This window comes from Pristiophorus japonicus, unplaced genomic scaffold, assembly GCF_044704955.1.
Source record: "Pristiophorus japonicus isolate sPriJap1 unplaced genomic scaffold, sPriJap1.hap1 HAP1_SCAFFOLD_46, whole genome shotgun sequence".
Classification (NCBI taxonomy): domain Eukaryota; kingdom Metazoa; phylum Chordata; class Chondrichthyes; family Pristiophoridae; genus Pristiophorus; species Pristiophorus japonicus.
In genome coordinates, this window is record NW_027254363.1 from 3,586,995 (window position 1) to 3,612,143 (window position 25,149).

Sequence of the window (25,149 nt, forward strand, 5' to 3'; positions counted from 1 at the left end):
CCATTGTGATCTGCATGCGTGGGTCCGGATCCCATCCTCGTCCTTATTGTGTTACACGTAGAAATCCTCTTGTTGTTTTGTAAATCACCTTAATCCTCGTGGCCAAATTTGCCTTTTACTGTCAAGGATGCTGCAATTTGGTCATGTCATGTCTCAAATTAATATAGGGCCTATAATTCCGGCCGCACTGGGTCTGTACAGAATACCTACGCAACCGGCAAGGACCCACAAAAGCTCTTCTTTGGCGTATGGGATGCATGCACTGAAAACCAGCATTGCCAATGACAAATTATTGCTTGACAGATCCAACGCTTATTCAGGAAAAGGATATTCGCATGGGTGAGTATGCACTATTTGCCCATCTGTTGCTGAGCGAATGTCCTTGAATTTCTTGCGACTGGGAAAAGCAGTTGCATCGACTGCTTTTATCAATGTAAGATTTTTAAAACATATAAAAAAGATAAAACATATACAAATAAAATGTAATAAAATTTTTACGTTAAAAAACCCTGTCCACTATGGTAGGTTTATTTTAAACTGTAAATAGCAAACTTTTTTTAAAAATCTGAAAAATATATTTTTTTCTAAAACATTTATAAACTTTAATTTAAATTAATATTAAAAATGCAAGATATTGTTTTTTAATTTTTTATGTGTGTTTGGGTGATGGGGCGTTCTCATTCGTAATAATGAGAACCCCTACTTACGGAGATGCTGTTATTATGAATGATATTGCTGTACGTTCATTGGCTGTCCAGAGCCACATGAATCCAGCTTCTCCCTCCGCATCTCCAAGACCTGAATGCGCTGCGAAGGGCGGGAAGAGAAGGCCTCAGAAGCGGACTGCTGAAGGGCGCAGGAGCAAATGGTAGGTGTGGAACCTTATTCCTGTTTTCAGCCGAGCGCCTGGGGGAAGCCAAGCACAGTGACTTCAGGCCCAATATATAAATCAAAGGGAAAATCTATGTTTTTATGTTCTTATTCGCAGGACTATGGAGAGGAGGACTAATTTGATCGCTCTCTCAGAGACACAGCACAGCCACGTTGGGCCGAATAGCTTTCTTCACTGCCGTCAGAATATGCCGTTTTAATATAGAATGGGTTGCGCACTTTACTGTCGACGGCTCGTTGGTCGAGGTGCATGGTTCTCTATTTGGGATTTTCACAGTGGAAATGCAAGATGTCCCGGATCATTCTTTGTCGGTCTTAACCGATTTGCTTTCATTCCAGGATCATTCTGTATCTGTTTCCAAAGGAATTTGCTATCAGTCCCGGGTCATTCTGGGCCTGTTTAAAATTAAAGAACTCTCATTCAAAGATCATTCCATATCAGCTTCAGAGGGATTTGCATTCAATCCTGGAAATGTCTCTGTCTATTTAAAGGGGATATGCTATCAGTCCCGGATCATTCTGTGTCTGTTCAAAAGGGATGTGCTGTCTGTGCCAGATTTCAAATGTAAAATTTCAAAAACTGCCTTTGGAGTGTATAGGAATTTAAGTTTGTTGCTGAGTTTGTGTAATAGAGGGAGAGAGTGCAAACCTGTTGTGCGATCTTGCTGGACATTTAATATCATGTGTGAAAAAACGCATTACGTGGAATTGAAGCCATGCCGATTTGATTGAATACTCCTTCGAGGAATATCTTACAGAAGAACAATCTGCTGAGGGATCTTGCCATTTAACATCTGAAAAATTGCAAAATTCCCAAGTTAGAAACACACGGATTTCAGCCAGGGCTTGCGTGTGGGCTTTGAGACATGATGACCTTAACCACCTTTTTTTCAAGTTAAAATCAAAACAGGACAAGACAAGACAGGACTCACTGACTGACTTTGTGTATATATGTGTGTGTGTGTGTGTGTGTGTATATACCTTTATACAATTTATACATTCCCGCTTTTTAAATTTCACAATAAATGTGCATTTTCTGATCTGCCTGCACTGGAATCTATTGCTTTTGTCCACTTTCACAGCACAAGCATCTCCGGTCGGATCATGCCATTGCGCAACTTCAAAACAGTAGACAGACACACGTCATTTTAAAAGATCACCATTGCATCCCACATCTTCCCTCGTGGCTTGTCTTCCACCAAGGGCTGACTGTGGCTTTTAGTATTTACTGCGTGCACACCCTTATTTACAATGCTAGCCATCCAGACACACAGCCTTCGATAAATCAAAAAATAAATAGATTATTAATTAATGAGATATTTATTTAAAACAAATCAGATTCAAATTTCGTTAAATAAAATTCATATGTATAAATTTTTTTTAATTATGTATATACATTTTATTAAATTGGCTTTTTGTCTGGGTTGGTTTTACGTCACTCCCTCCTTCCTGCCTTCCTATCACCTGTGGCTTCAAACATAATCCCGGCCCCGCGTGGTCCTGAGCCCCACGCTCACTCACGCACTGCACAATTGCCTTCAGCGATGATAGAAATCTCACGTTATTCTTTTAAAAGGGAACTGCTGTAAGTCAAGGGTCATTCTGCATCTGGGTAAAAGGGACGTGCTTGCAGTCGCGTATCATTCTGTGTCTGTTTAAACGGGATGGTTGTCCGTTCCACTTCATAATTTGTCTCTTTAAGACGAATTTTCTTATAATCACGGATCATGTTGTACTGTTTTGGAGTGTGATTTCAGCTGCAATGACCGAATTGTTAAACTGTTGTGTTCCAAATGGGGTTGCCTGCGCCGGTGCGCATCCAAATCGCTGTGCAACTGTTCATTTACCGGAAATATGCACATCTTTTTCGAAATCCACTCCTGAAGAAAGCAGTTGGCCCGAATTTGCTCCCAATGTACACAACAACACATTTGGCGCAAATGGCAGAAACCACGTGGCCTAATCGCAAAGTTATCAGAAGATTGCAGGTTTGAGTCCTGCCGCGGTCAATTAGACCGCTCTGTGATAGTTGATATTGTTTGCTGGGGTTCTGCCGAAAAACCAAACATCTCGTTCAGTCACTCAGCAGAAGTAAAGGAAGGCTGTTTGCTTTAAGAATCTAATCGCACGTTTTCATCATTGTCGATCATGTTTCATAGGCAGAGCAAGCTTTGAAGTGGATTTTCTTTGTTACGTTATTCCCCGCTTACCACCCACTTTGCATTTCTCCATTGTGCCATTTATTATTTAATCACTCCTGCGTTCCACTGTATCACAGACGGGTCCATTTGACCTTTCTCACTACGTATTTTTTCCAGGTGCTAGATTTGTTGAAAAAATCTGTAATCTTTAACTTTTCCCTAAAATATCGGAATGATAATCCAACAGAACGTGAAACCGGATTCTTCCTCCACAGAACCTGCACGACCTGCCGAGTTTTACATATTTATCTGTTTTTATTTATTCTATTTCCGTGTCACTTTTAAGGTGATGTGCTGTCTGTCCGAGATCATCCTCTCAGACTGTTAAAAATGCTGTGCTATCAGACCCTCATCATTCTGTGTCTGTTTAAAAGGGATGTGCTGTCTGTCCCGGATTTCCAATTTGAAAATTCAAAAACTGCCTTTGGATGGCGCAGGAATTTTAGTTTGTTTGTGTGTTTGTGTCAGCCACAGTGTGTGCAAAAGTGCTGTGCGATCTTACTGTCATGTGAGAAAAAAGCATTACATGCAAATTGAAAACGTAATGAATTGATTGAACACTCCTTCGTGGACTCTCTGCTGGGAAGAATCTGCTGTGGGATTTTGCTATTCCACATTGAAAGAAGGGAAAATACACAAGTTAGAAATATAGCGATTTTAGGCAGGGCTTGCGTGTGGGCTGTGTGACTTGTGACGTCCTCCATCCTTATTTTCAAATTCAAATCAAATCAAATCAAGACAAGACAAGACAATACAAGACATGACTGACTGACTGACTTTGTTTATACATGTATAAATATATGTCTATTCATATATAATCCCAAATTTTTAACTTACAAAATAAATATGCATTTTTTGTTCTGCCTGCACCGGGCTCTAATACATTTGACCTCTTTCACAGCACAAACAACTGCTCTCAGATCCAGCAGAAATGCACAAGCAACATTAAAAGATCGCCTTTGCAGCCCACATCTTCCCACGTGGCTTGTCTTACACCACGGGCATACTGTGTTTGGTTAATTATTTACTGCACCCCTCATTTCCAATGAAAGTATTCTAGTCACACAGCCTTCGTTCAATCAAAAAATATATAGATTATGAATCAATTATTTATTTAATTAACACAAATGAAATTTAATTTTTTTAAACTAAAATTTAAATGCAGTAATTTTCTTAAAATGTTAAATATAGATATACATTACAGTCTGGGCTGATTTTATGTCCCTCCCTCCTTCCAGCCTGTCTATTACCTGTGGCTTCAATAACCGTCTCTGGCCTGCGTGATCCTGAGCCCTACTGCACAATTGCCTTCAGTGATGATTGAAATCTCACTTTATTCTTTTAAAAGGGAAATGCTGTCATTCAAGGGTCATTCTGCATCTGGGTAAAAGGGATGTCCTGGCAGTCCCGGATCATTCTGTGTCTTTTTAAACGGGCTGGTTGTCAGTTCTGGTTCATAATCTTTCCCTTTAAAACGGATTTTCTCATGAACCCGGGTAATCCGGTATAATTTGAGAAGGAGTATGATTTCAGCTGCAATGACCGAATTGTTAAACTGTTGTGTTCCAAGATACAGTGGGGTTGCCTGCGCCGGTACGCACCCAGGTCGCAGTGCATCTGTTCATTGACTCGAAATATGCTCATCTTTTCCTAAATCCTTGATATTGCAGTTGCCCCGAATTTACTCCCAAGATGCACAACAACGCAATGAACGCTGATGGCCGAGGACGCGTGGATAATTGCATGAGGCGTCTGACTTCTATTTTTACCGCGAAGTTACAAGAAGATTGCAGCTTCGAGTCCTGTCGCGGTCAACTTAGCTCGCTGCGTGCAATTTTATATTCTTTGTTGTGATTCTGCCGAGAAAGCAACAATCTCTTCCAGTCACTCAAATGAAGTAAAGGAAGGCTGTTTGCTTAAAGAATCTAATGGCACGTTTTCTTCATTGTCGACCAGCAGGCACGGGCAGAGCAAGCTGTGAAGTGGACTTTCTTGCACATTATTTCTTTAATGATACAAAAAGTAGGAGATTGAAGGGCTGACAAAATGCTACAGAAAAGACGAGGTGGCCGAGAGGTTAAGATGTTAGACTGCTAATCCATTGTGCTTTGTACGCATGAGCTCGAATTTCTTCGTCGTCGTTGTCTTGCAGCTTTGACCCCCCTGGTCGTTATGTCATTCACATTTCACGTCATCTCAAAATTCCTCTTTTACTGTCAAGGATGCCGCACTTTGTTCATGTCATGTCTCAAATGTATAATATATTCGTCAAAAGGATAACATTTGCAGGACTATGCCGAGGAGGACTAATTAGATACGTCTCTGAGGGACAGCACAAGCACGATGGGCCGAATTCCTTTTCTCACTACGGTCAGAATCTGAGAGCTGCGCTTTTCACTGTCGGCGGCTCTTTGGTCTCGGGGTATGATTCTTGCTTAGGGATGATCACATTTGATATGTGAGAGGACCCGAGTCGAAAGGGAGGGTGAACAGCCAGTTGTCTTGGTGCACATTGGTCCCACCAATATCGGTAAAATAGAGATGTGGTCCTACGGGACGAATTTAAGGAGCTATGAGCTAAATTAAAACGTCGGACCTCAAAAGTAGTAATCTCAGGATTGCTACAAGTGCCACGTGCTAGTCAGAGTAGGAATCGCAGGATCGCTCAGATGACGACGTGGCTTGAGCAGTGGTTCAGCAGGGAGGGATTCATATTCCTGGGGCATTGGAACCGGTTCTGGGGGAGGTGGGACCTGTACAAACCAGATGGTCTGCACCTAGGCAGGACCGGAACCAATGTCCTCGGCGAATTGTGTGCTCGAGCTGTTAGGAGGAGTTAAACTAATATGGCAAGGGGATTCTAACCCATGTAGGGAGACAGAGGGAAACAAAAAGGAGACAAAAGCAAAAGACAGGAAGGAGATGAGAAAAGTGAAGGGCAGAGAAACCCAAGGCAAAAAGCAAAATGGGCCACTGAATATAAAGGGGCTGCAGGAGAGGTCAAAACTAAAATCATGTTTAAAAACTAGCATTAAAACATTCCACCTAAATGCACGCAGCATTCAAAATAAATAAATGAGTTGACGGCACACATCATTACAAATGGCTATGATTTGGTGGCCATTACAGAAACGTGGTTGCAGGGTGGCCAAGACTGGGAATTAAACATACAGGGGTATCTGGCGATTCGGAATGATAGACAAGAAGGGAAAGGAGGTGGGATAGCTCTCTTAATAAACGATGAAATCAGGGCAGTTGTGAGAGACGATATTGGCTCTAAGGAACAAAATGTTGAATCTTTGTGGGTGGAGATTAGCGATAGTAAGGGGAAAAAGTCACTGGTGGGCGTAGTTTATAGGCCCCCAAATAATAACTTCACGGTGGGGCGGGCAATAATCAAGTGACTAATGGAGGCATGTGAAAAAGGAACGGCATTAATCATGGGGGATGTTAACCTACATATCGATTGGTCAAATCAAATCGCACGGCGTAGCCTGGAGGCGGAATTCATAGAATGCATACGGGATTGTTTCTTGGGACAGTATGTTACAGAACTTACAAGGGAGCAAGCTATCTTTGATCTGGTCCTGTGTAATGAGACAGGAATAATAAAAGATCTCCTAGTAAAAGATCCTCTCGGAATGAGTGATCACAGTATAGTTGAATTTGTAATACAGATTGAGAATGAGGAAGTAGTGTCTCAAACGAGCGTACTGTGCTTAAACAAAGGGGACTACAGTGGGATGAGAGCAGAGTTGGCTATTGTAGACTGGAAACACAGACTAAACAGTGGCACAATTGAGGAAAGGTGGAGGGGTTTCAAGGAGCTCGTTCACCGTACTCAACAAAAATATATTCCAGTGAAAAAGAAGGGCGGTAAGAGAAGGGATAACCAGCCGTGGATAACCAAGGAAATAAAGGAGAGTATCAAATTAAAAACCAATGCGTATAAGGTGGCCAAGGTTAGTGGGAAACTAGAAGATGGGGAAAATTTAAAACGACAGCAAAGAATGACTAAGAAAGCAATAAAGAAAGGAAAGATAGATTACGAAGGTAAACTTGCGCAAAACATAAAAACGGATAGTAAAAGCTTTTACAGATATATAAAACGGAAAAGAGTGACTAAAGTAAATGTTGGTCCCTTAGAAGATGAGAAGGGGGATTTAATAATGGGAAATATGGAAATGGCTGAGACATTAAACAATTATTTTGCTTCGGTCTTCACAATGGAAGACACAAAAACCATGCCAAAAATTGCTGGTCACAGGAATGTGGTAAGGGAGGAGCTTGAGACAATCACTATCACTAGGGGGGTAGTGCTGGACAGGCTAATGGGACTCAAGTTAGACAAGTCCCCTGGTCCTGATAAAATGTATCCTAGGGTATTAAAAGCGATGGCGGAATTTATAGCAGATGCATTCGTTATACTCTACCAAAATTCTCTGGATTCAGGGAAGGTACCAGCCGATTGGAAAGCAGCTAATGTAACGCCTCCGTTTGAAAAAGGGGGCAGGCAAAAGGCAGGTAACTATAGGCCGGTTAGTTTAACATCTGTAGTGGGGAAAATGCTTGAAACTATCATTGAGGAAGAAATAGCGGGACATCTAGATAGGAATCGTGCAATCAAGCAGACGCAGCATGGATTCATGAAGGGGAAATCATGTTTAATTAATTTACTGGAATTCTGTGAGGATATAACGATCATGGTGGATAGAGGTGTACCGATGGATGTGGTGTATTTAGATTTTCAAGAGGCATTCGCTTAATGTGCCAATCAAAAGGTTACTGCAGAAGATAAAGGTATGCAGAGTCAGAGGAAATGTATTATCATGGATCGAGAATTGGCTGGCGAACAGAAAACATAGAGTCGGGATAATTGGGTCCTTTTCGGGTTGGAAATCGGTTGTTAGTGGTGTGCCACAGGGATCGGTGCTGGGAACACAACTGTTTACAATATACATTGATGACCAGGAAGAGGGGACAGAGTGTAGTGTAAAAACATTTGCAGATGGCACAAAGATTAGTGGGAAAGCGGGTTGTGTAGAGGACTCATAAGGCTGCAAAGAGATTTAGATAGGTTAAGCGAATGGGCTAAGGCTTGGCAGATGGAAGACAATGTCAGAAAGTGTGAGGTCATCCACCTCGGGAAAAAAAGCAGCAAAAAGGAATATTATTTGAATGGGGAGAAATTACAACATGCTGCGGTGCAGAGGGAGCTGGGGGTCCTGAATCCCAATAAGTTAGTTTGCAGGTGCAGCAAGTAATCAGGAAGGCGAATGGAATGTTGGCCTTCATTTCGAGAGTGATGGAGTACAAAAGCAGGGAGGTCCTTCTGCAACTGAAAAGGTTATTGGTGAGGCCGCACCTGGAGTACTGCGTGCAGTTTTGGTCACGTTACCGAGCTTTGAAGGGGGTACAGAGACGATTCACTAGGCTGATTCCGGGGATGAGGGGCTTACCAGTTGATGATAGATTGAGTAGACTGGGTCTTTACTCGTTGGAGTTCAGAAGGATGAGGGGTGATCTTATCAAAACATTTAAAATAATGAAAGAGATAGACAAGTTACAGGCAGAGAGGTTGATTCCACTGGTCGGGGTGTGGAGAACGAGGGGGCACAGCCTCAAAATCCGGGTGAGACAATTTAAAAACAAGTTTAGAAGGAATTTCTTCTCCCAGAGGTTTGTGAATCTGTGGAATTCTCTGCCCAAGGAAGCAGTTGAGGCTAGCTCATTGAATGTATTCAAGTCACAGATAGATATATTTTTAACCAATCAGGGAATTAAGGGTTGCGGGGAGCGGGCGGGTAAGAGCAGCTGAGTCAACGGCCAGATCAGCCATGATCTTGTTGAATGGCGGAGCAGGTTCGAGGGGCTAGATGGCCTGCTCCTGTTCTTAATTCTTATGTTCTTATGTTCTTATGTTCTTATTATGAAATCGCGGACGAGCCCCGCCATTTTTTACTCAAAGTTCCATTTCTCACAGCCGGTCGACATGTGAGAAAACAGACATATTTCCCTTTGAGACGTGTGATTTTGCGCCGACGTTCCCACAGCATCCACACCCCAGAGCAAAGATTCAATCCCCTTCCCACTGAATACTGCGGTGACACATGGTCACCTTGGTAATGGAATGGTCATTCTGACATCACTTTCGAAACAATAGCACACAAGACAATGGGTCATCAATAAATGGTAAATGAATTAAACACTCCGCAATTACATTGTAAATAATAGGAAATAAATGCTGGATAATAACTGGTGCAGATAATAGCTTATCTCTAGCAAAGATTAAGAATCATGTGTTTTGTTTACACACACACGCACATAGCAAGGACTCTGTGTGCATTATTTTCAGTTGTTCTACTTAAGCTGATGCAATTTTATTTCTTCGGACTTCAGGAACCTGCAGGAAAACATTCAAGTTATAGTTGCAACTCGCAGTGCCCGGGCGAATGGGGCAGCTAATTAAAGGGACAGGGTCTCTTTTCTCGCTGCCTGTTTATATTTAAATGTACAGTCCAGTTTATCTCAGAGTGTCGCGTCTTCACGAACCGAGCTGCCATTAAAATGCGCTCCCTTCTGTATTGTGCTGTGATTGTAAAGCTGTCTATTCGAGTGACTTGAGCCTTTCTAAAATGGCACATTGTTTTTATAATCCATTTGACTTGCTTGTTTAATTTGGAAAAATTTCAGAATTGTGCAGTGTGACGAAGGTTTTGTTTAAAGGTGGAGTAAAATGTGTTTCAAAATATTCTTTCCAACCCTCCCTCAACACACCAAATTTTAGAACACTCTGCAATACAGACTGCGATATTCCAAGTTCGATCCTTGATCTGGGCTGTTATTTCTTCTCAGCCAAGGCAGCGGTTCAGGGGATATAATTGTCCTCCGTACCAATGCGCTAAATAAGATTAAAAATTAGCCACTGTCCTTGCTCATGATGCTGTTCCAGTGACATCACTTGGGAGGTTTGTGGATGTCATTTGGGGGTAGGATTGGATTCGGCTTTGATGCCAACCACAGTGGAAATCCTGCTGACACTCACTGAGTCGAATGATGGTGAAGCACCAGAGGTTAACATATTTCTGTGGAATTGCACCCAGCTAGATTCATCATTTCCTGCAGAAAGTTCCTCGCGGTTGATTTTAGACAGTGAGGATGAAGAGATAGCGTCTAGAATAAGGCTTTTATAGCATGGCAGGGACAGGAGTGGCAGAATTTCTGTAGAATCTAGACTTGTCTGTTCTGAATTTCTATCCTGTACTTAAAGTAACACCTTTTGTAAACTACATTTGCAGGGTATTAGATGGGGAAGATCTGCAACTTGGTAACTCAAACCAAACATCACGTCAAGATTTGAGAGATTCACCAGATTCATCAGGATCACGTTATCATCAGCCTTTGGAAAAACACAAATCACAGCGGTGAGAAACAGTAGACATGTTGTGTGTGGATAGAACTTCAACCATTCGTCAACCTGTGAGGCACTTGTGCCCAGCTGACAAAACACTGTAAATGTGGGGACTGTGGGAATGGATGCAGATGTGCGTCGGGAGGAAACACATCAGGTAGAGGCCATTTACCAGCTGAGTGTGGAAAGAGATTCGCTCTCTCATCTCAACAACTGACATTCGAGGAATTAGATAATAGACTTTCTCCTGTGAATATAGAGCTGTGATGTTTTTACTTGTTCATCTCGTTGACTTTAAATCTTTGCCAATTAGTTGATGTGATCGGTTTACTTGTAGATATTTTTAAAAATACATTTACTGAGTGGATTCAAATTTAAATTGAAAGCGGCTTTGCTGGTGTGATACTCTATTCACACATGGAAGGTGAGAGAGATGTTGTGGACACACGAAAATTCCAGTATCTGTAAGTGATTAACAGACTGGATTTTGTGTTTAGTGATCCTGGGCGTGTTAGCTATCCCTACCCTGGACATCAAGGCACTCTGGACGATATGGGGAACTGGGACTTGTCCTGAGAGTAACCAAAGGTCTGAGAACTGAAACAATCTAGAGTTAGAAAGGAGTAAAGGCGCAAAATGAAGCAGTCGATAACAAGACATCAATATGTTTCCTCTTATCATGGAGACATCAAGTATCGACACACTGTGTTATTTGAAATATCAACATATTCAACTCCAGCCCAGTTTTATAGGTGATTAGCATCAGCAGAAACAAATCCCAACTGACAGAATGAACACGATTCTGTCAGGATGTGATTAGCAGCAGTAATGACAGTAGAACCCAACCCCTGCAGCCACTTGCGAACTCGCAATTCAAATGACTGAGTAAATCCCTTCCCACACTTCCCCATTGTGAACTCGCAGGAGTTTCAGCTGATCAGATGACTGAGTGAAACCTTGGCCACACACAGAGCAAGTGAATGGTCTCTCCCCAGTGTGACTGCGATGATGGAATTCTAGATCAGACGGGAAACTGAATCCCTTCCCACAGTCTCCACATTTCCATGCTTTCTCCATGGATCAGGTGTCCTTGTGTCTCCCCAGGTTAGACGATCAGTTGAAGTTTCGTCCACACACAGAACACGTGCCGTTTTTCCCCGCTGTGGATGGTGCGATGTTTTTCAGGCTGTGTAACTGGTTGAAGCTCCTTCCACATTCAGTGCACTGGAACATTCTCACGCGGATAGGGTATGTGTGTCTCGGTGCTTTTCCAGTCACACTGATGTTTGAAATATTTTCCCACAGACAGAACAGAAAAATGTTTCTCCTGCCACATTCAAAGACCCATGGTAATCATCATTTCCAGCTAGCATGGTTGGGTAAGTACGCAAAGTGAGAATAAAATAAATGAACTGCTAATTTTCTCTGCTGGTCACTGGGCCTTTTATGCTGGCCCAAGAGGATGAAACCGGACTGGCCCAATAGGGTGAGCCTGCGTAGCCCAATAGGGTGAGCCCGGTCTGGTCCAATAGTGTGAGCCCGGGCTGAAGCAATGGGGTGAGACTGTGTTGTTTGAATTGGGTGAGCCTGGGCTGGCCCAATAGTTTTATATGGGCTGCGCTGGTCCAATAGGGTGAGGCATGCTGGCCCAGAGTCACCAGACAACGATCAGAACAACAAGCCTCCCTTCCACGGGCCACTGAGCTGGACATAAATATGTGACCAATCAAACTGACAGACATCCTGAAGCCCCGCCCACCCTTTGTCCCTGCACAAAGGAACGTGCATGCGCCGTGAGACCGCGCTGACCAATATGGCGTTCGCTGAGCACGGTCCCACCACCGGCGAAAACAGTTACAGCTAAGAAAGGCGCAAAGAAAACGGTCACTAAAACACCACCGAAGAGCGGCAAGAAGCGCAAAAAGTGGAGGAAGGAGAGTTACTCCATTGATAGCAACTAAGTGATGAAGCAGGTTCATCCTGACACTGGCAAATCCTCCATGGTCATGGGCATCATGAACTCGGTTGTGAACGATATTTTGGAGCGCATCACTGGTGAGGTTTCCCGCCTGGCCCATTAAAACAAGCGCCGCACCATCAGCTCCCGGGAGATCCAGACCGCCGTGCGCCTGCTGCTGCCTGGGGAGCTGGCCAAGCACGCCGTGTCGGAAGGGACAAATGCGGTGCCCAAGTACAGCAGTTCCAAGTCAAACTGCACGCTGTCCTGAGAGATCAAACCCAAACATAACGGCTCTTTTAAGAGCCACCCACAACTTCTCTGAAAGAGCTGCACAAACGCATCTCCCTTTAAACTTAAATCACTAATTATTTCCTGAACAAGTGTCTGAGAACCTTTGGAGTTCCAGCTGTAGATTTAGTTTTGAATTCTCAGATAAGCAGCTTCAATCTCAGACCTGTTCATTTACACCGTCTGCCGAATTAAAAGCATGTTTAGGGTCTGAGACTCAGATCTCTGTCACACATTCTCTCTCGCAAGTAATTATGAAGTTTATTTTTCAATTCCTGTTGCGTCAGTCCGTTTATTAACCCGACACTCCCCGCAGTATAACAATCCAGAATGGGAGTTCTTAAAGAGACCAGAACCGGGGCAGTTTGAACACTCTGTCTAATATGTCCTTACTATACAGTATAAATGCACACGAGGCCCATACTTGAGAGAAGGTCAGTCCGTGACCAGTAACATTTACTAGCCAGCACAGAAGTGATGAAGGTGGGTGGAGCTTCCCCTTTTATACCTGAAAGTCCAGGTTATGAGTGTCTCCCACAAGTTCACGCCCTTGTGGTCAATGTTCTCTCGGTGTACAACTTCGGTCAGTTTATACATGGGTTACAATAACAGTTGAATACATGACATCACCTCTCCCCAAAGTCTTATTGGGATCACTGGTTAAGTCTCTCTGGTGGTTTACGCTTCCTTGTAGAGCGCCTGAGATGGGGCACCAGTTGTTGACACTAGTGTGCTGTTTGCGGTGGCTCAGGACTTTCCGGACTGCCCACAGTGACTCGGCTCTCCTCCGCTTGGTTCCGGTGTTCGTTCACCTGTGGAGGAATGAACTCTATATCGTGTTCCACCTCTGCTTCTTCTATGGGGTTGCTTAACCTCCTTTTTGTTTGCTCCACGTGTTGGCGGCAGATTTGTCCATTGGTATGTTTAACGATCAGAATCCTATTCCCCTCTTTGGGCAATCGCAGTTGCTGCGAGTTATTTAAGCCCTGCAGCGTAGTTGAGGACAAAGACAGAGTCATTGAGATCAATACGTCGTGCCCTCGCATTCCTGTCATGGTAGCCACATTGTGACTGGCGCCTGCTCGCAACAATTTATTTCCTGGTGGGGTGTATAATGGACAACCTGGTTACATAGAAACATAGAGACATAGAAAATAGGTGCAGGAGTAGGCCATTCGGCCCTTCTAGCCTGCACCGCCATTCAATGAGTTCATGGCTGAACAGGCAACTTCAGTACCCCATTCCTGCTTTCTCACCATACCCCTTGATTCCCCTAGTAGTAAGGACTTCATCTAACTCCTTTTTGAATATCCTTTTTGAGTGTCAGTTTCATTAGCAGCTCTGCGGGTGGAATCCCTGTGAGCGAGTGTGGTCAGGATCTATTGGCGAACAGGAGGCAAGATAAGCGGCTTTGTAGGGAACGCCCTTGGATTCTTAGCATTCCCTGTTTGATTATTTGCAATGATCGTTCCACCTGACCATTTGAGGCCGGTTTGAACGGTGCCTTTCTGACATGGTTGATACCATTTCCTGCCATGAAGTCCTGGAATTCAATGCTTGTAAAGCGTGGTCCATTGTCGCTGACCAAGGCGTCCGGTAGATCATGGGCAGCAAACATTGCACATCGACTTTCTATATTGGCAGAGGCTGTGCTTGAATTGAGAATGTCACACTCGATCCATTTGGAGTAGGCATGTACTACAACCAAAAACATTTTTCTCATGAAAGGACCTGCGTAGTCCACATGGATGCATGACCATGGTTTGGCGGGCCAGGCACCAGGGGCGAAGTGGGGGCTTCCTTGGGCGCATTGCCCAGCTGGGCACACGTGTTGCATCTGTTAACACAAAGTTCCAGGTCTGCATCTATCCCTGGCCACCAAACGTGTCAGCTGGCAATTGCCTTCATCGTGACAATGCCCGGATGCTCATTGTGGAGTTCTCTGATGACAATCTCTCTGCCCACCTGGGCATGACGACACGGTTTACCCATAGTCGGCAATCGGCCTGAATCGAGGGGTCATCCTTGCACCTGAGAAATGGTTTGAATTCCTCAGGGAATGCCCCGTGCGTGGCTGCCCGGTCCCCATTCAGGACACATTTCTTGACTAAAGACAGTAGTGTCTCTCTATTTGTCCAGACTTTGATCTGACGGGCTGTCACAGGTGAGACTTCAATTTTGAAAACTTCAACAGCCATAATCATTTCAGCAGCATGCTCGGTTGGCCCCTCGGTGGTGGCTAGTGGGAGCCTGCTGAGTGTATCGATGCAGTTTTCAGTGCCCGGTCTGTGCTGAATTGGATAGTCATTAGCGGCTAACGTGAGTGCCCACCTCTGTATGCGGGCCGATGCATTTGCAATTATGGCCTTGTTGTCGGCCAAAAGGGACATTCGGGGTTTCTGATTTGTCTCCAGCTCAAACTTCCTGCCAAACAGGTACTGGTGCATTTTTTGCAGCATATATCCATGCAAGCGCTTACTTTTCTACCATTCCGGAGCCCCGTTCTGCCTGGGACAGATTTCTGTAGGCATAAGCTACCGGCTATAACGGATCATTGGCATTCACATGCTGCAACACACACCTGCCCCCATAGGACGACGCATCGCATGTTAAAACAAGTTTCTTACATGGGTCATATGGCGTTAACACACTGTTGGAGCATAACAAATTTGTGCTCTATCAGAAGCCCTTTTCTGTCTGTCCCCCCGCCCCCCAGATCCATTCACGACCTTTGCGCAGGATCACGTGTCGCGGCTCTAACAGCGTGCTCAATTTGGGAAGAAAGTTACCAAAATAATTCAGGAGCCCCAGGAACGAATGCAGCTCCGTCGTTTTACTGGGTCTGCGTGCTCTCTGGATAGCTTCCGTTTTGGACACAGTAGGTCTGATCCCGTGTGCTGCTACCCTCATCCCCAGGAATTCTACCTCTGGAGCTAGGAAGATGCACTTCACGTTTTTTAGTCGCAGACCTACCCGGTCCAGTCTGCGTAGCACCTCCTCCAGGTTGCGGAGGTGTTCTTCAGTATCACAACCCATGATGAGGATGTCGTCTTGAAAAACCACTGTCCTTGGAATCGACTTGAAGAGTCTTTCCATATTTTGTTGAAAGATTGCGGCGGCCGAGCGAATTCCAAACGGTCATATGTTGTACTCAAACAACCCTTTGTGTGTTCTGACAGTGGTCAGCTTCTTTGACTCACTCGCCAGCTCCTGGGTCTTGTAAGCTGAGGTCAGGTCCAATTCTGAAAAAGGTTTGCCACCGGATAGCTTCGCAAAGAGGTCCTCCGCTCTCGGTAGCGGGTACCGGTCTTGGAGTGACACCCGATTTATGGTGGCCTTGTAATCACCACATATCATAACCGACACATCCGCCTTGAGCACCGGCAGAATCAGGCTCACCCAGTAACTGAATTCGACTGGCAAGATGATTCCTTCCCTTAGCAGGCGTTCCAATTCGCCTTCTATCTTTTCCCGCATCACGTAAGGCGCCACTTTGGCCTTTTGGTTCTACTGGACTGGCGTCCGGGTTTATGTGAATCACTACCTTGGTCCCCATGAAAGTGCCACTGCCTGGTTGAAATAGTGAGTCAAATTTTCCCAGGATCTGTGAGCATGATATTTGCTCCACAGAAGAAATTGCATTGACATCGCCCCATTTCCATTTCATGACAGCAAGCCAACTCCTCCCAAGCAGTGCGGGACTGTCCCCCGGGACAATCCAGACTGGCAACCTGTTCTCCGACACTTTGTGGGTCACAATTACCGTGGCACTGCCTAGCACCGGAATGATCTCCTTTGTATATGTCCGTAGCTGTGCGTCAATTGGCAATAATTTTGGCCTCCTGGCCTTGGACGCCCATAACTTGTGGAACTGTTTTCCATCAGGGACTGGCTGGCCTAAGTGTCTAACTCCATTGATACTGGGATGCCATTGAGGAGCACTTTCATCATTGTCGGTGGCGGCCTGGTGTATGAACTGTACATGTGCTCCACATGAACTCGCTGAACTTCATCTTCCAGCGATTTCCCACATTGTCGCTTTGGCCTCGTTGGGCTTACATCGGGCCCGTCATCCTCGTACCTCAAAGCGGCAGCAGGCTTCCATCACATACGCGCCAAGTGACCGCTGACGTTACAGTTTCTGCAGGTATATTGCTGATACCTGCAAGCTCTGGCTGTGTGTTTGCCTCCACATGTCCAACATGAGCCGTTGTTGGAAACAAAATGTCCATTACCAGTCGATCGTCTCTGACTGTCTCTGTAACTGTAATTAAGCGCACCATTGACAGGTGTTGATGTCCCCATTACTGGCCGCATTGTCGCTTGCGATTGATTTAATCACCGTTCAGCAAGCCATTATCTCTGTTAATTCCCCCTTTGGGTTCGACTACATGCTCGGGCATGTCCTATTGACCCTGTCTGCCGAGAGAACTGTGTGCCGCGTTAACAATGTTGTCTCCCTGTCCATTTGCTGCTTTTAAACCAAGTTTTCTGTCAAACATCATTCTGGTCTCTTCGTTATCTAAAATAAATGTCTGGCCCATCAAAGCCCTGTTTCCAGGCTCAAGTCTTTGGTCTCAATCAGTTTTCTGAAAACCGCAGCATGCCCGTTGCCCTCAATAAAAAAGTCTCACAGCATTTCTGCTCTGCACGCATCTGGGAACTTACATAGGCTCGTCGGTCGCTGGAGGTCTGCCATGAAGTCTGTAACACTTTGCATTTATCGCCGCTGGTGCATGTAAAACCGATGTCTCGCCATGTGCATGCTGCTCGCCAGTTTAAAGTGTTCCCCGATCAACAAACTGAGCTCTTCAAAAGCCTTGACCACTGCCTTTTCCGGCACTAGAAGGTCCTTCGTCAGGTAGTAGGTCCTGGATCCACAAACCATCAGGAGATGAGCCCTGCGTTTGTAGGCCGAATCCTGTCTCAGCCATTCCTTAGTGACGAAACTTTGATCAGTCGCTCAATAAATTCGTCCCAATCATCACCAACGTAGTACCTCTCGTCTGTGCTGCTAGTGGCCATGCTCGCGTGCTTTAAATCCCAGTTTCTCGTCGCCAATAAGATGTCCTTACTATACAATATAAATGCACGCGAGGTCCATACTTGAGACAAGGTCACTCTGTGACCAGTAACATTTATTAGCCAGCACTGAAATGATGAAGGTGGGTGGAGCGTCGTCTTTTATGCCTGAAAGTCCAGGTTAGGAGTGTCTCCCAAATGTTCACCACCTCGTGGTCAATATTCTCACGGTGTGCAAATTAGGTCAGTTTATGCATGGGTAACAATGAGAGTTGAATACATGACTCTGTACCACTTCCCTTTTCACAGAGGGACTACCAGTTCTTGTCTCACTGCCGCCTTTGCGGGGTTCCATCGACAATCTATGAAACCCAACTTTTTCAAATATTGAGTTGGAATGTGTCCATTAAAGAATCAGTGGGGATTGACTCACGCCCATTACAGACTTTTTGAAATAGCACCCGAGTTTAATCCAGCCTGCAACTTGAAAGGGAGACCTGCATAAGACTAAATAAATTAAAACCTGTCGGCAAATCTTTGACGAATGAAGGATTTATTAAGATAATACGCTATTTTAAATTTTTTGACGGTTTTTTTTTAAAATAAAAATCGTTATTCTGACTGTTGGAGACAGTAATTTCGGCCCTACTTTCATTGGTGGACTAAATAGACTGTGATTGGTTATCGGAAAAGACCAATGAAATTCATTCGAGAGCGACTAATCACAAGTTCGCATCCTGCATTTCTCCAGAAGTTTGACAAGGACAGATGTGGGAGGAGTTTCTCATTATTTCTCTGAACAAGTTGATTGTCTAGAAGAGGAAAAACCGGCGGTAAAGCTCGGGCCAAGTACAAATCTCGCTCCGCCAGGGCCGGACTGCAGTTCCCTGTGGGCCGTGTTCATTCTCTCCTGCGAAAGGGGAACTACGCTGAGCGTGTGGGTGCCGGAGCCCCGGTCTACATGGGTGTTGTGCTCGAGTATCTGACCGCTGATATCCTGGAGCTGGCCGGCAACGCTGCACGCGACAACAAGAAGACGAGCCTCATCCCCAGGCACCTGCAGCTGGCCATCCGCAACGACCAAGAGCTCAACAAGCTGCTGGGAAAGGCGACCATCGCTCAGGACGGGGGCGGGGGGGGGGTTCCGCCTAATATCCAGGCTGTGCTGCTGCCCAAGAAAACCACCGGTCCGTGCAAGAGCAAGTAAAGCGGACAAGATTTAATCTGATAACCCAAAGGATCTTTTCCGAGCCACCCACAGTATCAATGTAAGGGCAGGTTCATGTTCTATGGATCACAATTGTCCCAGATCTAAATTAGCATTGAATCTATGCAATTAAGCGGTTAGTTTCCTGATCAGAAATGAAGCTCAGCCATTCTCGGTTCTAAACTGGTCACTGTCGACAGATAGTGCAACAGGTTTGCTGTTATAAAATCCTGCTGCATGATACTATGAATCATTTCTGGCCTGCGAGGCGGTAAACTTACCTCGATTGCGATGGCCGAAAATAGAAGCCGGGCCCACTGCTTCGGAGGCAGCTCACTGATCACTATACTACCATCGCTCACATTTGAGAAAGTGATAGGAAAAGGATGCTTTTAATCCATCAAACCTAGTGCTTTCAACAGGTTATGTCGTACAAATTAGATAATTTACAAAACTCATTCCTCATATCTGTTGAATATTTTTTAAACTAAAAGGGCAAAAAACTAATAAATGTGGTGCGCGCTCAGCACAAGCAGGGTAACTATTCACAGTGACCGTTTTTAATTGTAAGGAAAGTGTCCCAGCACCGTGCTTACATTCTGATTACTGAACATATTATTTGTCCCACTTAAGAGCCGCAAGAATTGGTTAGTCCGCAAATTACAATACCTATTGGTCGTCTAGTGGTGAGAATAGCTGTCTTCTAATCGAGGTTAGCCGGGTTCATTTCCTGGCCATCGTAACCGATATAACTTTAATATCCCTGTCAGATCAGAAATGAATTATGCGAGCTTCGAACAGCAGCATTTTATAACTAAATATAATTATGAATGAAATGATTCTTGACGAAAATCATTCTAGTGCGTCTGCCACAGCATTAAAACGGACTTTGCACCAATACATGAATTCTCAGTCAGAAACGTTGGACCCATCAACCGCTCATTCCCTTTATACTCAGCTCTATAATCCGTTTATATTCGGCTCACACAACGTGTTCAATGACGGCCGGTCCCACGTTCAGGTTCCGTTTGCTTTGTATTTCTCTGAAGTCGGTTTCTCTCAATATTGATTCGCTGATCCGAATATCCGCTAACAGCAAACCTGCGGCAGTGTTTGTCGATCTAAATTTCTACATGTTCGATAGAGAGTGACCAATTTATTACCGAGATCAGGAAACGCCCAGCGTAATTGCAGAGATTTAATGTTAATTTAGATCTGGGACAATTGTGATCCATAGAGCATTAACCTGCCCTTACATTGATACTGTGGGTGGCTCTGAAAAGAGCCTTTGGTTTATTAGATTCAATTCTGTCCGCTAATTTTCTTTTGGACACACTGTTGGTTTTCTTGGGAAGCAGCACAGCCTGTATATCAGGCAGCACCCCGTCCTGAGCGATGGTAACCTTTCCCAACAGCTTGTTGAGCCCCTGGTCGTTGCGGATGGCAGCTGCAGGTGTCTGGGGATGATGCGGGTCTTCTTCTTGTCGTGGGCCGCGTTGCCGGCCATCTCCAGGATTTCAGCGGTCAGATACTCCAGCACAGCAGCCATGTAGACCGGTGCTCCGGCACCCACACGCTCAGTGTAGTTCCCCTTCCGCAGGAGCCTGTGAACACGGCCCACAGGGAACTGCAGTCCTTCCCGGGACGAGCGAGACTAGGCCTTGGCCCGAGCTTTACCGCCGGTTTTTCATCTTAAAGACATTTCCACAATCTACACATTCATGGAAATAATGAGAAACTCCTCCCACATCTGCCTTATAACTTCTAGAGGAATGCAGGGAGCGAACTTGTGATTGGTCGCTCTGTGGTGAATTTCATTGTTCCTTTCCGATGACCAATCGCAGCCTGTTTACCCACCAAAGAAACCTGGGCGTAAATGATTGTTCTCAACAGTCAGTCTTCGAAGGATTTAGAAATTCAAAAATACCACCAACAATGGTTAAAATTGCGGATTATGTTAGTAACTTCCCCATGAGCCACATATCTCCAAATACTTTTGTTTCCCTTTGTCTTAATCCATATGTCTCTTGCAAATTCCAGGCTGTTACAATCAGGATTAAATTCGGGATCAGTTTCAAACTATATGTAATGGGAGGGAATCACGTCCCACTTATTCTGTAACGGGACACAATCCAGCTCAATCTTTGTAAAAGTGAACTTTCATAGATTATCGATCGATCCACCGCACAGGCAGCAGTGAGACCAGAATTTAGAGTCCTTCTATGAAAAGCGAAGAGGGACAGAGTGTTCAACCTGCCGCGGTTCCGGTCTCTCTCAGAACTCCCATTCTGGGTTGTTACACTCCGACTCGAAGTTTAATAAACGGTTTGACTGCTCAGTAGAATTTTCTTTTAAATTGAAAAGGGCGTGAGAGAGAACGAGGTGGCTAAAGTCAGAGTCTCATCCTAAAACAATTTTCGAATTCGTCGGCAGCCGCTGTAAATGAACGGGTCTGAGAGCAAAGGAAAAGGGCGGCCAGGGACCGTGTTTGTAGTTTAGGGCGGGAAAAGGAAGAACCGGACAGTAAAATCGGTTATCTGAGAATTTGAAACTAAATCTAGAGCTGGAATTGCAAAGGTCCCCACACACTTGTTCAGGAAATAATTACAGTAAATTGAATCTAAAGCCAGATGGGTGTGTGCAGCTCTTTCAGAGAGGTTGTGGGTGGCTCTTAAAAGAGCCATTGTGTTTGGGTTTGATCTCCCAGGACAGCGCGCAGATTTACTTGGAGCTGGTGTACTTGGTCACCACCTTTGTCCCTTCCGACACGGCATGCTTGGCCAGCTCCACGAGCAGCAGCAGGCGCACGGCGGTCTGGATCTCCCCGGAGATGATGGTGCGCGCATGTTGTAATGGGCCAGGCGGGAAGCCTCAACTGCGATGCGCTCCAAAATATCATTCACAACCGAGTTCATGATGCCCATGGCCTTGGAGAAGATGCCGGTGTAGGGGTGAACTTTGTAGATGTAGACAGAGTAACTCTCCTTCCTCCAACTTCTGCGCTCCTTGCCGCCCTTCGGTGATGTTTTCTTGATTGCTTTCTTGGTGGTAACTGTTTCCCGGGCGGGAAGCGGTTCTCAGCGGCCGCAATCTTGCTCAGGGCGGGTCTCACGGCGCATGTGTGGTCCTTTGTGCAGGGACAATGTGTGGGTGGGGCTTCAGGGTGTATGTCAGTTTGATGGATCACATGTTTGTGCCCAGGTCAGTGGCCCCTGAAAGGGAGCCTTGCTGTGCTGATTGTTGTCTGGTGACCCTGGGCCTGGGCTCATCCTATTGGTCCAAAACTGGCTCACACTATTGGGGCATCCCCTGCTCAACCTATTGGGCCAGCACAGGCTCACCCTATTAGGCCATCAACAGCTCCACCCCATTCATCATCATCATAGGCAGTCGCTCGATATCTTAATCCAACTCTAAAAGTGAGTTCTCAGGTGACTGAACAGTCCAATATGTGAATTACAGTCTCTGTCCCAGTTGGGATGGATGGTGGTTGACTGGACTGTGACTCCTGTGGGACTGGACTGTGACCCCTGTGGGACTGGAATGTGAACCCTGTGGGACATGTCTGTGATCTCTATGGGATTGGACTGCGAGCCCGTGGGACTGGACTGCGATTCCAGTTGGACGAGATTGTGATCCCAATGGGACTGGACTGTGATCCCTGTGGGACTGGACTGAGATCCCTGTGGGACTCGACTGTAATCACGAAGGAACTGGACTGTGATCCCTGTGAAACTGGAGTGAGTCCCCTGTTGGACTGCACTGTGACTCGTTGGGACTGGACTGTCATCCCTGAGGGCAAGAATGTGAACCCCGTGGGACTGGATTGGGACGCCAGCGAGACTGTCCTGTGATCCCTGTGGGACTGGACTGTGACCACAGCGAGACAGGACTGTGAACACAGTGGGACAGGACAGTGACCCCTGTGGGGCAGAAATGTGAACCCTTGTGGTACTGGAGTGTGAGCTCTGTGGGACTGGTCTGGATCGACTGTGGGACATGGCAGTGATCCCTTTGGGACTGGACTGTGACCCCTGTGGGACTGGACTGTGAACCCTGTGGGACTGGTCTATTAACACTGTGGGACATGTCTGTGATCCCTGTGGGACAGGACTGTGATCCCAGTTGGGCGGAACTGTGAACCCTGTGGGACTGCAGTGTGATCCCTGTGCGACTGGACTGTGATCTCAGTGCGACAGAAATGTGACCCCTGCGGGAAAGGACTGTGAACACATTGGGACAGAAATGTGATTCCTGTAGGACTGGACTGTGAACCCTGTGGAACTGGACAGTGATCCCAGTGGGACTGGACTGTGATCCCTGTGGGATTGGCCTGCGAGCCCTGTGGGACTGAACTGTGAATCCATTGGGACTCGACTGTGAACACTGTGGTAATTGACTGTGATGCATATGGGACTGGACTGTGATCCCTGTGGGAAAGGACTGTGACCCCTGTGGGACTGGACTGTGACCCCTGTGGGACTGGACTGTGATCCCTGCGGGACGGGGCTGTGATTCCTGATGGACTGGAATATGATCCCTGTGGGACAAAACTGTGATCCCTATGGACTGGACCGTGACCCCTGAGGGATAGCACTGTGACCCCTGTGGTACTTGACTGTGATCCCTGTGGGACTGGACTGTGATCAATGTGGGACTGGATTGTGATCACTGTGGTAGTGGACTGTGAACGCTGAGGGACTGGACTGTGACCCCTTTGGGACTGGAATATGAGCCCTGTGGGACTGGACCGTGACCATGTGGGAGAGGGCTGTGATCCCTGTGGGACTCGATTGTAATCCCTGTTGAACTGAACAGCGATCCCTTTGAAATTGGACTGAGTCCTCTGTTGGACAGGACTGTGACGCCGGTGGATCTGGACTGTGACCCCTGTGGGACTGGACTGTGACCCCTGTGGTAATTGACTGTGATCCCAGTTTGTCTGGAATGTGAACCTGAAAGACAGGACTATGATCCCTTTGGAACAGGACTGTTGATCCCTGTGTGACTGGACTGTAATACCTGTGGGACTGGACTGTGACCCCTGTTGACTGGACTGTGATCCCTGTGGAATTGTAGTGTGAGCCCTGTGGTACTGGTCTATGATCCCTGTCGGACTGGACTGTGATCCCTGTGGGACTGGACTGTGATCCCTGTGAGACTGAACTGTGACCCTGTGGGACTGGTCAGTGAACCCTGTGGGACTGAACTGTGACAACTGTGGTACATGACTGTGGCCCCTGTGGGACTGGACTATGATTCCCTCTGGGACTGGACTGTGAACCCTGTGGGAATGGTCCGTGATGTATATGGGACTGGACTGTGATCCTTGTGGGACTGGACTGAACCCCTCTGGTACTGCACTGTGATCCCTGTGGGAGAGGATTGCAATCCCTGTGGGACTGGTCTCTGACCCCTGTGGGACTCGACTGTGATCCCTGTCGGACTGGACTGTGATCCCTGTGGGACAGGACTGCAATCACTGTGGGAGTGGGCTGTGAACCCTGTGGGACTCCACTTTAATCGCTCTGGAACTTGACTCTGATCCCTGTGGGACTGGACTGTGACCCCATTTTGATTGGACAGTGATCCCTGTGGGACTGGACTATGATCCCAGTGGGACAGAAATGTGATCCCTGTGGGACTGGACTGTGACCCCTGTGGGACCAGACTGTGAGCCCTGTGGGACCGGACTGTGATCCCTGTGGGACAGAATGTGATCCATGTGGGATTGGACTGTGATCCCAGTGGGACAGAAATGTGACCACTGTGGGACTGCACTGTGACCCCTGTGGCACTGGACTGTGATCCCTGTGGGACAGGAAAGTGATCCCTGTTAGACTGGACTGTGATCCCTTTGGGACTGGACTGTGATCCCTGTGGCAGTGGACTGTGATTCCTTTGGGACTGTACTGTAACCCCTGTGGGAGTTGTCTGTGACCCCTGTGGGACTGAACTGTGACCTCTGTGGGACTGCACTGTGACCTCTTTGGGACTGGATTGTGACCCCCTGTGGGGTAGGACTATGATCCCTGTGGGACTGGACTGCTATCCCTGTGGGAGTTTACTGTGATCCCTGTCGGACTAGAATGTGAGCCCTGTGGGACTCGACTGTGATCCCTGTCGGACTAGACTGTGATCCCAATGTGACCGGAGTATGATCCCTGTG

General features: G+C 46.2%; 1 protein-coding gene across 1 annotated transcript; it reads left to right on the forward strand.

Moving 5' to 3' along the window:
* The first annotated feature begins 14,509 nt into the window (after nt 1–14,509).
* LOC139252356 (histone H2A type 1-H-like) lies at nt 14,510–18,980 on the forward strand. The gene is made up of 2 exons (XM_070873353.1): nt 14,510–14,608; nt 18,753–18,980. Exons 1-2 carry the CDS (start codon nt 14,510–14,512, stop codon nt 18,978–18,980), a joined length of 327 nt encoding a protein of 108 aa, XP_070729454.1.
* The last annotated feature ends 6,169 nt before the right edge of the window (nt 18,981–25,149 follow it).